Source organism: Thermobia domestica, chromosome 6 (genome assembly GCF_964235325.1).
Source record: "Thermobia domestica chromosome 6, izTheDome1.hap1.1, whole genome shotgun sequence".
In the NCBI taxonomy this organism is placed as follows: Eukaryota; Metazoa; Arthropoda; class Insecta; order Zygentoma; family Lepismatidae; genus Thermobia; species Thermobia domestica.
Window position 1 is genome coordinate 245,874,621 of NC_137459.1, and position 12,140 is coordinate 245,886,760.

General features: G+C 35.2%; 1 protein-coding gene across 4 annotated transcripts in view; it reads left to right on the top strand.

Moving 5' to 3' along the window:
• Positions 1 to 7,662, top strand: part of LOC145688458 (uncharacterized) — a 150,045-nt gene extending 142,383 nt beyond the window's left edge. For all 4 annotated transcript variants that reach the window (XM_081762718.1, XM_081762719.1, XM_081762721.1 and 1 more), the window contains one exon: positions 3,680 to 7,662. In XM_081762718.1, the coding sequence (XP_081618844.1) occupies positions 3,683 to 5,119 (1,437 nt within the window). In that variant the 5' untranslated portion in view covers positions 3,680 to 3,682 and the 3' untranslated portion in view covers positions 5,120 to 7,662. The remainder of the gene's footprint in view (positions 1 to 3,679) is intronic.
• Positions 7,663 to 12,140: the final 4,478 nt, after the last annotated feature.

Consider the following 12,140-nt stretch of genomic DNA (forward strand, 5'->3'; position numbering starts at 1 on the left):
CATACTTGCAATGGCTCCATAAGTTGAAGGTCTAGACCATTGACATGAATGCAAAATATGTCCACCAAAATATACTAAACTTGCAACGTTTCATGCGTTAGTTTTTCTGGTTTAAACAGTTGAATACTTGATGATTTCTTCGTTTTTTCGCATTGATACGTCGTCGAATGATGACGGAGATTTCGGTGCTAATTCAAATTTGAAGCATGTTTGAGCTCACTTTCAGTTTTTACGGCGCACACGATTCGATTAAAGTTTTGTTGCTGATGAATGACTACAGTAGTATTCTTAATTTTCACTCCTGAGCTAACTGCAGCTAGAGGTATTACTCTGTCTTTTCTCCGTAAGGAAGCAGTAAATACATCCTTGCCTTCAAATGCTTCCATTGATGCTCTTGCCTTCGTGAGTGCCTCATCAAAAGTTACATCAGATCCTCCGACAAGTCCGCTTGACAGACAAATAAGAGCCCCTGATTTCTGCTTAAAGGGATTGTGTTGTGTTAGCCACTGTATGGAAATACCTGTATCAGACACATCCTTGCTCTTTCGGCTCTCTCTTAAGTTCTATATGATCTGTTGATAAAGGAATAATTCCAGCTATACTCTCAACAGCATGAGCAACTCCGATACATGTTGGTGCACACAGTATTCACTTCATTAAAGTATTCTCAGTAATACCACGTCCACGTGTTAAGCCGCCTGTTGATTTAAGGTTCTTCACTAAAGATTGTTCTATAATTATATCGCTACACGTTCCTGACCAATAACAGTTACTTCTTCTGATTGTAAAGTATCCTCCATGGTGAACTTCCGTAATCTTCAGGAAATAGGCGATATTCCAATTCAAGCATTTCCTGTAGGACTAGCTCAGGAGAGTAATGCTCCCGGAAGTAGGAACGAAAAACACAGTTCTGATTGGTTGGCGTTATCTATGTTTTGCCACGTTGCATTCAAATAGCAGAATTCAGACCATTGTTGTTGTCGGTCCTCGTGGCCGAGTGGGCTAGCGCTATATGCTAGTAACGAAAATCTCTTTTGGCGTGAGTTCAAACCCGGCCCGAGGAAAGTTTTTTAACATTTTTTTTTACATTTTTATAATACTTTTTAAATTAAAATAATACGAAAATAATACTCAAAAATGTGATTTACTTACTTTTGTGCAGATAAGTAGTAGTAGTAGGAGGAACGGTTTAGAAGCCCCGCAAGGTTCGTTTTGTTGCCCTTGTACTCCATGATATAAGGCTGGTTTTGTTCCCCTTGTACTACATGATATAGATTTTGTGACCAACTTAAAACAACTGACTAGGATAGCGCGTAAATCAGCTTGCTAGAGTAGCGCGCGGAAAAACGTACTTTCGGGAGTATTACTCTCCCGAGCGGGTCGTTTTCCTGTGCGTACAAATGTGCTGATTTTGCGTATATGTGTCCCGCCGCATGAAAGTATGGTATCATTTTCATAACTGTTGCCACATGAAGAGGAAAATTTCCTGTTCTTTCTCCTAGGATGAACTGATATATCAAAGTTATTTGTTCAAAATACTGCAACCAAAGAGCGGCCGTTCGACTGTTCGGCTCTCATTCACTCGCATACAAGTTCAAAATTTCGAACAAACTGATTCAAAGTATCTGTGAAAATTGCTTCATCAGGCGATAGTTCTTTTCCAATCAATCTTTGGAATAATCTCGCAAGTTTTAAGACGCCTTCTTTAAGATCTTCACTCACCTTAATGAGAACAGATAGAAGCGCTGCTGCCGTTAAAATATGAGCACGTACAGCTGGAGAGAACGCATGTCCAGATATCATGTGGACAACTGTATTTTTCGCATATACTGTATGGTCTCCCACAAACTTTCCAATCCACTGCCCTTCATTACATATCCTGTAGCTCCCAGAAAAGACATGAGGAGATGAAACTCTCCTAGTCTTAGTAAGACAAACGACAAATAACTCGTGCACTCTGCTGCTGCTACTATTTGAGACGATTTCATATAGAGTGGTTGGTCGAATGTAACTATACAAATTTGTTTTTCTTAAATGCATTGTCGTGCAGCAAAATTCAAAGCTGAATATAAGGTGTCCAAATTATTAGGGTCCAAATTAATAAATGGTATTGGAACAATTTTACTTACGCTGAACATGCCTGTAGGACATGAGGTACTTTGCATGTACCCATTCCAGCTTGGTTTAGGACTATTACAAACAGGAAATTTCGCCAACCATAGCACATCAAGCTTAAATGCTTTTTGCATTACTGATACCTACTCATTATTCACTGCAAAGGTTTTGACCAATTTTGTGCCATTTGAGGAGGTTCGTTTGAATTTAGTAATGCATCTCTAGCAGAGTACTGGTACCTCCACAAAAAGTATCTAGAAATAGCACGTGTCCTTGGCTCAATACGTGTTTTGAGTTATTGAAATACAGATAGTAGGTATAAATATTGAACCATTCGAACTATACATGTAGTGCGAAATTGGTGAAAAATATAAAGAAAAATACATTTAAGGAAGTTCTTGCTCACACTCCATAATTACCTTAGATTCATAGTTCGTACGTCATATTCTTTAGAATTGATCAAAATTTCGAATAATACCATAAACGGATCCACAAATTTAGGAGAAATAAAGGGCAAAAACCCAAAAATTGTCCGAGAAAGACCTTTTTTTATATGGGCACTCCCCTGTTGGAGTGGGGCCTCGGTGGCTCAGTGGTAGGGCGTTCACCTCTGGTGCTTGGGGTTCCGGATTCGATCCCAGCCCCCGCCAAGTGAACTTTTTGGTGGACAAACACCGTGTGCGTGGGTTTCCTCGGGGTTCTCCTGTTTCCTCCCACTTTCTTCATTCCACCATTTCATTCATTACTCATCATCACCGTCTCCTTTAGTCTAACCGGCATAACCGTGGAACGTAAAACTCAAAGATTTCATTTCATTTCATTTTTTCCCCTGTTGGAGCCCCAGGTTCACGTAAAAAGATATCTCGGAAAATATTACTCGTCCTAGGTTGTATATTTTCCAGGTTTCATTGACGTACGATTAATATATATGATGATACAAACGTTTTTTGAACCAGGGACAATAATTTTTGTATTTATGATTCTGGAGAGGGAGGATAGTAGGGAGTGAGGAAACGTGTGTTTCGATATGTAGATTGTAGATCGAACAACACGATGTGAGGAATACAATCCAATGCAATGCAATTTAATACATTAAAAGACCAGAATAACGACAACCGGTTTCCATTCCCAAGACACTGATTAAAGGACGGATTTCCTTTCAGTGTTTTATTTCAGTAATCCACTCTACGTCTACCCTTCTTTGAGGAAAAGGTATATTGATCCTGACTTGAAGGCAAGTTAAGGTTATAATGTTCACTGTGCAAAACGGGCCTGCAATAATCCACTCCTGCAAATTCAGTTGTGGAATTGCTCAATGAACTTCTTTAAATAATCTGCAAAACATTCTATAGATTTGCCATTCCATATGTTTTGTAAGACAGAAAATGAGCGTTAACTTTTATCGATACGAATTTGTTTAGCAATTATCAATTAAAAAATAACTCCTGAAAAATTGTGTAGATTAAGTTAAAAATTAACAACATTCTTAATTGGTTAATTTAATATAATTGCTGATAATTAAAAACCTAGTGTATCACAACATAAATTTTATTATTTTTTTCAGGTAATGGCTCCGTATACTCCAGTAGAGTCACTGAGGTCACTTGCTCTTCGTGAGGTTTCAAACAATATTGCAAATGTGGTCAGTGAAATTCCTCCTCAAATTAACTTCGCGATTCCAAAAGAACCCTTATCCATAGTCAGGAATTATCTAGATCGCATTCCAGGCTGCTTATGTGAAGATATTTTACATTACTTATTGTTTAATCGAGGAGTACTTGCCTGGGATTCTTATGTGTATTTGAATCTTGTACTTTGCCGAAGTATAAAATTGTTGCAAACAGGAAAATTTCCTAAGTATTATCACCAAAGAATTATGCAGACAATATCAACATATGGCGTCGAATTAGAGCATTTAGATCTTAGAGGTATTTGGTTAACAAGTAATGATTTGCATTTTCTGGGATTAACTCTCCTTAATCTCCGAAACCTAAAAGCATTGCTAATTCCACATACAGCAACCGATGAAGTTCTGCAAGCAATTGGCAAATGCTCTCCTCCTCTCAGAATACTGGATATATCAGGAGAAAGTACGGTGACTAGGACTGGTTTGGAAGCTTTGTGTTCTGGATGTGGATCAAGTTTAGTATATCTGAATATCGGAAAGTATTACTCAAATGAAGACAATATTTCCCCTGAAGATGTTGCTGTTGTTTTATCAATGGCACCCAACTTGCTGTCTTTGGGTAGTTACAAGTTTGTGGGTAGCGCAGTTAATATACTGTCAAGACAACAGTCGAACGTAAGAACGAAGTTATTCTATGTTTGTGATACTTATACGACAAGACAATCAATCCAGACTTTAGTAAGAGCATGTCCAAATCTCCAAGGAATTTATCTGGATACCCCAGCTAAAGATGCGATTCAAGATTTGTCCTTATTACCGAAGCTAGAGTACCTGAAATTACATAACTTTCGACAACATGATTTTACTGCCTACGTTAAGAACAGTGTGCCAAGATTGAACACCCTGAAATTGGTCTTAGCAGACAATGAAATCGATCTAAGTGTTATTACTAGCGCTTGTACCAAACTAGAAGAGATAGAGACGTGCAAAATATCCTTTACGATGACCGACAGCCAACTACGGTTTCAACAGTTGACTTCCATCGACTTTTTGTATACAAATATTTCCACATCAGCAATCAAACGAATCTTCTTGTATGCACTGCATCTAATACATGTTAGCATAGATGATGTTGGTAACCTCTCAGACGACAGCATGTCTGCATTAATCAGACGAGGATGTCTTGCGAATGTTTACGATCTGTCATTTCGCTCTGCAAAAGAATTGACGATAAAAACTGTGATGCTGCTTATAGAGATGTGTCCAAATATAAGTTTCATTGGGCACTTTACTGGCTGGAATATCACACAAGGAGAGTATGTAGAACTTCAAGATTATATTAAAAGATCGAATTTGTATGTACATGTATGCCTTTGAAATGGACAGGAATTTGAGTTTCGATAAGCATACCAAACATAAACACAAAAGAAAATCTTGAATCTATACAATACCCTATATTATAAAGTACGACTGTGATATTTTATTGATCCGCCCTCCTCTGATTTAAGGTATGTGTAAAGGAATATTAAAGGACAACTCAATTTTCTGGCTTTTAATTTTAACTAGTCACAAATCCACTTGTTACTTTTTCAACGCATCTCAATATGGTTTACCATTTCACGTCTAGGACATCCTCTAGGAGTTCTGTCTTCCGTAGCGGTTTTTATATCTAATCACGACGTGTAGTTTATTTGAATGCTTGCTATATGAGGGGAGACATTAGAAAGATTGCGTAGTATTAAAACGTTTTACAGGATTTTAAAACGAAATGTTCGTTCATTGAAGCTTATGTATAACTCAGATACTCGCTCAAAGATAGTTTAATCTTTCTGATATTAGAAGGACGTTCTTTAGTTTGTTTTTGTTTTGATTGTAACTACATTGATTTTTGTATTTCTTCTCTTCATTATTTGGAATCAAATATTCAAATTATGTTTTAATATCATGAACTATTGGCAAACAGCATTCAGATATATTCTTGTTCACCCAAGTTCTTATTTAAATATATGTGTAGATTTCTTGCATTCTTTATATCATTCATAATTTATAAGCAATATAAGACAATAAAAAAATCGAAGTTTTGACGCCAGATGATAGAATTTCCTGTGATAATTGCTCTTACTGTCATTAATAATTTCTACAGATTATAATTGTTATAACATATAATTGTAACATGTAGCCGCAATTAATTTGCATTTTTTTTAATAGTGTTCTTCAGATTAATATTATGCCACCTAGTTAAAGCCTCCTTCAAGTAAGCTGTTGTGTAATATTGTGTATTTATTTTTTAATCTGCTGTAGTATCCTTTGAGCTGGTGTTCCGTTTGTTTTATACACCTTTTTGCAGCACTTGTGGATGCATTTTCTCGGAATTTTCTCATTAATAATAGCTTATTTTGTTTGTTCTCTTTAAAAAGCTGGTAATAATATTCATTCAGTATAACTTTATTCTTAGTTTATGACTGCAGTAATAATTCTTTCGTGGAAGTATGTACGTTTAATCAATCGAGTGACAACATAGTTGAAACCTTAGTACTTTGTAATTTTGTATTGGTGCTTCAAGTGTTTCAATATTCAATTGCTTTTCTGCCATCTTCAACATCGATGCTGAGATTTATTTGTTGTAATCATGCTTTGTAATCATTTTCATCTATTAAAGAGTACTTGACATTGAACCAAATTGAATGATATCTACGTAACAATATCAGGGTCTAGAATGCAATTTTATTATAAAAGGTGAACAGAATCATACAACATATGCACATATGCTCTCTTACAAACTAGTAAACAAAGAAAATAAACTGCATTAATTTGCTGTTAATTTATAGAAATTTTGTTAATCGATTAAAGAAGCGCAACAAGCAACTTACGACAGAAAAGACAAGTTATCAGCTTATTCCTTTATACTATTATAGTATAGCTTATAGTATTAACCCAAATACAGTGTAAAATATCTTACAATGCAACGCAGGTGGCAGATGATGGGAGAGTATTAGAATCATGATTCTAAAGAAGATAGCTTTAATATTTTGCTCCAACTTCCAAGTTAAAAGTGATACGTTTACCGAACACTGTTATTTTAGCTGCAAGTAAATCACTCTAACGAGTGTGTGAAATATGTAAAAATTTAAGGTATATTATTACTATGTCTATAGAAAAATTTAGGCACTTCTGGTTTGCTTACTGATATGTTATTCACATATAATGTGATAATCAATAATATTATCTAACAAACTAACATTTTCGTGAAGAGCCGTATACTTGGAGCAATATTTGTAAAAGTAATAATAATAAAAACATTAAACTGTACCTGTATTTGTGGAACTATAACATATTTTTGTACAGATGGTGCTATATTTTTAATGACATATACATATATTTTAAATCTAACAATATATTACAATGGTGCTTCCGAAAATGTGATTCTTTCATACGCTTATGTTATATTTTTTTAACAGTCTTCAGTTATACATATTTATAGTTTAGTGAAAATATATATAACTAAATTTTCACTACCAATGTAAAGGCTGTTCTTGTAATTGTGCTAAAAATAAATTATATATATATAATGCCACTGTATGTTCTTAAAACATAAATGTAAGAAAACAGAAGTGGCCCGTAGTCGTATGCTTCACTAGTCGCAGAAAGTGTCAAAGTATGTGAGTAACGAATATTGTGCATTTAATTATGCTTCTGAAAGAGTATTCATCATTACCTACCTATTTGTGTGAGCTTTACATTGTCCACTGATGTATACACTTTGTATGTGTACACAGTTTTTTTGTTACATATGTATGTCAAATTAATCTATATACAAAAAAAAAAGATTTTTACATGTTAATAAATTCCTGCCGTCCATATGTTTATCAGTTTAGAACAATAGTAAAATGTATTTGAATTAAATAAAGAAATATTTATACATCGAAATATATTTATCATTGAAATATTAATTTAAAACTATTTTATTCTATTGACACGCCAGTGAAAATAGTTTAAATGGATTTGAATAGGGAATTTCGAAAAGGGCAAATTTGAGATTAGAAAATGCAGAGGAAAGAGGAAAACATAAACGCTGTTCATAATAGTGTCAGCAGAAATACTATAATTTTAGAGACAGTTTGCATCTATATAAACGAAGCCCAAACTGGATGCATTTTCTATACACACAGAGAGAGAAAAAGAAAGAGAGAGAAATGTGCGGTACCATCTACACTCATGTCAAAAATGATTGTTGGATATCTATAACCGTCTTATTGTAAGAATATAATTTGTTAATGATTTTGCAGGGTACTTTTAAAACTTATACTATGTGTATAATCGGGAAATGTATATTTGTGGTAAATTTCATAGGAAAAGAATTATAAATACGAAAATTAGAATGAGTGAAACAAAATGTTGCTAAATGGACAGGAAAAATTTCTTTTCGTCATATTGTTCTTATTTACTGCTCTTTTGACATGAAATTTACCACATACATGTCTTTGCCGATTATACACATACTAACATTATAAGAAATACCGGGCGAATTCGTTATCAAACTATATTCCTACAGCAACATATTTATAGACATGCGACAATAATTTTGGACATGAGTGTACATAGCATTTTTTCAAAGATTGTATTTCCTGGAAATGGCACATGTAATCTTTTTGAAGTATTCTATTTATTTGATTTACCATATCTTGAAGATTGTTTTTGGAGGGATGAAGACAATCTGGATTATTTAGTTTAAAAACCAGAACGTAGAAATGAAGTTATGTATATTTGCAGTGAAACAATAAAATATGTCTTGGAATGGTAGTCATGAGATGTGTATAAAAACATGTGCAAAAGTAGGGCAAATACTGCACAATTAATAACATTTCTTTTTCTGTTGATTCACATATACGAGCACACAAAAATTTATCTCTGTCAGTGTGATACGCAACAACCATGTCAGTTGTAAGTTCTTACGTAATATACTCAGTAACTGTCATAATAATGTAAACCGTATTGTGGGTAATCTTTAGGGTTGCCTATGACGACGATTATTTTACTTCGTTGATCTTCATTGCAATACAAGATTATTTTGTGGTAATGACATCGAGAACTTGAATGCATTACGATCACCGATGTTTAATGATATATAAAGGCCAGCCTTCGTGGTCCTACAAGAAACTCTCCAGATTACAAATGGCTAATTTTAAGGTAGCAGTTTAATTTTATGGAAAGTAAGACAATGCGTAAAGGATTGGTTCTGGGGATCTGCTGAACTTTCCAGATTCTTCATTTGAAATATTTCGAGATGAAACGACCGTGCTTATAATCAAACAAAAAGACGTTTGTTTCACTACACTCCTTATCAAACTTTGGATCCTGCTAAGAATTGAGAGTTTTTTTTATCTATCATCATTTATTTTGGTTTGTTTGATTGGAGTTTACAGACTCTTCACCGCCAAGGAAGAAACATGTCATTTACTCATAACAGGGATACGATTCACACGAACTTCCACGAGAATCGAACCCGGACCTACCATACCGAAATCGGAAATGCTAACCATTTAGCACCTTCAAAGGTTGCTTCCGGCATTCTATAGCTCGATAGCAATTACTTGGTATGTGAGATGCTGAAATTGCAGCAATTAATACAACGCCCTGATGTCACCTATTTATACAGCAGTTGATTTAGAATGTTTCACTTGTAGGTGCTATTTTCCTCATTTGGCTGTGACTAACGGTATATTTAACTATAATTCTAACTGACCCAGCGATCAAATCATTCTGATCGGGTTATAAATAAAGGGATGATAATTTATTACTTTATAAAACACGTGTATTTTGTTCTATCTGGCCTTTTTTTGTATAGTGGCTTTGGTCAAATACGAGTTTCTTTAATATTAGAGGTGGTCAACATTCATTAGAAAATAGGAAAAGCATTGTAGAAGCTGTGAAACTAGTGTAGCATTTTTCTATATTTCTCTAGGTGTACAAGGTCTAGAACAAGTAGAAGAATATAGAGTTACTTACAAGTCATGGCAACTTTATAAAAAAAAGGAGAACGAAGGAAGAATTCTTGAAATCCATGCAAATGGAAGATCAGTACATATGTAAACGTTATATGCAGGGTGTTGGATCAGGATAACTGACTAACTCTATGGCCTATGGAACCTGGAGGTTCAATTCCGCATTCACAAAAGCTCTCCACTGGCTTCTATCCTTAGCCAACTGGATCAAGTTTCTGCTTTCTATTCCTATTTCTACGAAATCCATCTTAACCCATTACTGCTCAGACTTTATATAGTGGCCCAAAAGTAGGTATACACCCCTGCATGGATCAAGTATAACATTCTAGTTTATGGGTTTATTTGCTTCGGCTGTTCTAAGCTTAAGGTATACGAAAAAAGGCATTAACCCATATATGCCTACTGGGTCGTTAACGACCCACTTTTTCGATTCGAGGTAGTTTAATATGGTCAAGAACAATTGAATCGGTGAGTAGAAAAAGAAGAACATTCCAAAAATAAAGGATAACATTCCACGATAACAATTTCTCCATAACTAAATATCCAATCCCATTACGTTCTTGGAATTTTGGGAAATGAAAGGTCTTAACATACGCCACAAATCTCCCATACAGATATTTTTACGTAAGCAATGGTATTTCCGATAAGCAGTATTACTTTTTGTTTTTCAAAAGTAACGTGTTGGGGAATATTCTTCTTTTTCTACTCACTGATTTAATTGCTTATTTTATGCTTGACTTCCATTTTCTGATGCCTTTTTTTACTTGCCTTTGTGGTTATTTCCATCTGACACTACATCTAGTTTCTTATATAATTATTTTTCTCCCGGAACCTGTAATAGCTAGTTCTACTCACCCACCTTCCTCCACAAAAGACATTATACACCTTATGCACTTTCTTTTCCGAAACTTTGCATAGCATTCTTAAAAAGACAAGATAGCGCTTTAGTTATGTTATGAGCCATATTGTATAACTTTGAGTAGTATGGATCTTAGAAGCTATACAATTTCAGGTGGGCCGTTATCGACCCAGTGGGCCTACTGTATTGAAGTCAATTGTTTGTACAGAGACTTGAGTTCTACATCATTTAGCATCAAAAGAATACATGTTTTTACACACAAATAATTTTATCGTAATTTTATCGCCATGGTTGCAAGCAATTTATACGAGGCAAGCCTATTCGTTTTGGATTCAAAGAGTGCGCAGCTTGTAATAGATTACATTATTCCCTGCAGTTTGATTTTGCATCAAGGAAGAAGCGTCGCTGAACGAACTACGCATAATTTAGGTGAATCTGTAGTTCTTGGATCGGTTGAAAAAATTCAAGCAAGTACCTTTGTTTCTCTTTATTTTTTGATAATAACTTTACGTCATCAATGTAATTAGTGGAACTTTCAAAAAGAGGTTTCTGTGGAACATGAACTGTAAAAGAAAATCGCGTTGGAAAATACCCTTTACCTGCCACAAATACTTTCAAGAAAGACGTGGAACGTATGTTGCGAAAGTTTATTATCGCAGTTAGGTGGAAGGGCAATAATGCTGTGATGATTCACTCAACTGAATTTGACGTTCATCCTGTGAATGGTGCCGAACGTTATTCCTCTTCAGAGAAGAGAAAAGAACCATTCCCCAGTCAAATATAATCAAAATGTACAGTAAATACATGGGGGCGGGGGGTTAGAATGAATCTCCGGGGATACCGGCAACAATTCAAGATGAAAATACTGAAGCGAGTGATGATCAAAGACCCGACCTCTTCAATAACTACTTCTGCAAAACATTTACTTCCCTTCCCTCTACAACCCATCTCCCCCCTCTCCGCCCCATCTGTTCGGAAACCTTATCCAATGTCTCTACCACCCCAGGCGAAGTTCTGACTCTCTTGCTATCGTTATCTCCACATAGATCACTTGGACCTAATAAAATTAGTCCTCTCTTTCTCAACAAAACTGCTTCAGTTATTGCGATTCCTCTATCTATCTTATTGAATAGATGCTTCAAGGAAGGGTATTATCCCACCAGTTGGAAACTAGCTCACGTGACCCCAATATATAAATCAGGACTTAAAGATCATGTATCCTCCTATAGGCCAATATCTCTTCTTTCTGTAATATCAATTATCTGCGAAAACATAATCAAAGACAGGCTACTTAAATTCACCTCACCTTACATCCACAGTTCTCAGCACGGCTTTCTACCGAAAAGCTCAAGTCTCTCAAATTTAAGTACTCTTCTCTCCTGTGCAGTCAAATGTATGAATAACAATACTCAATTAGATGTTATCTACTTTGATCTCTCGAAGGCCTTTGATTCTGTCAGTCACATTCATCTTCTTCATAAGCTCTCCAATAGATTTAATGTACATGGTAAATTTCTCTCTGTAATCACAAGCTACT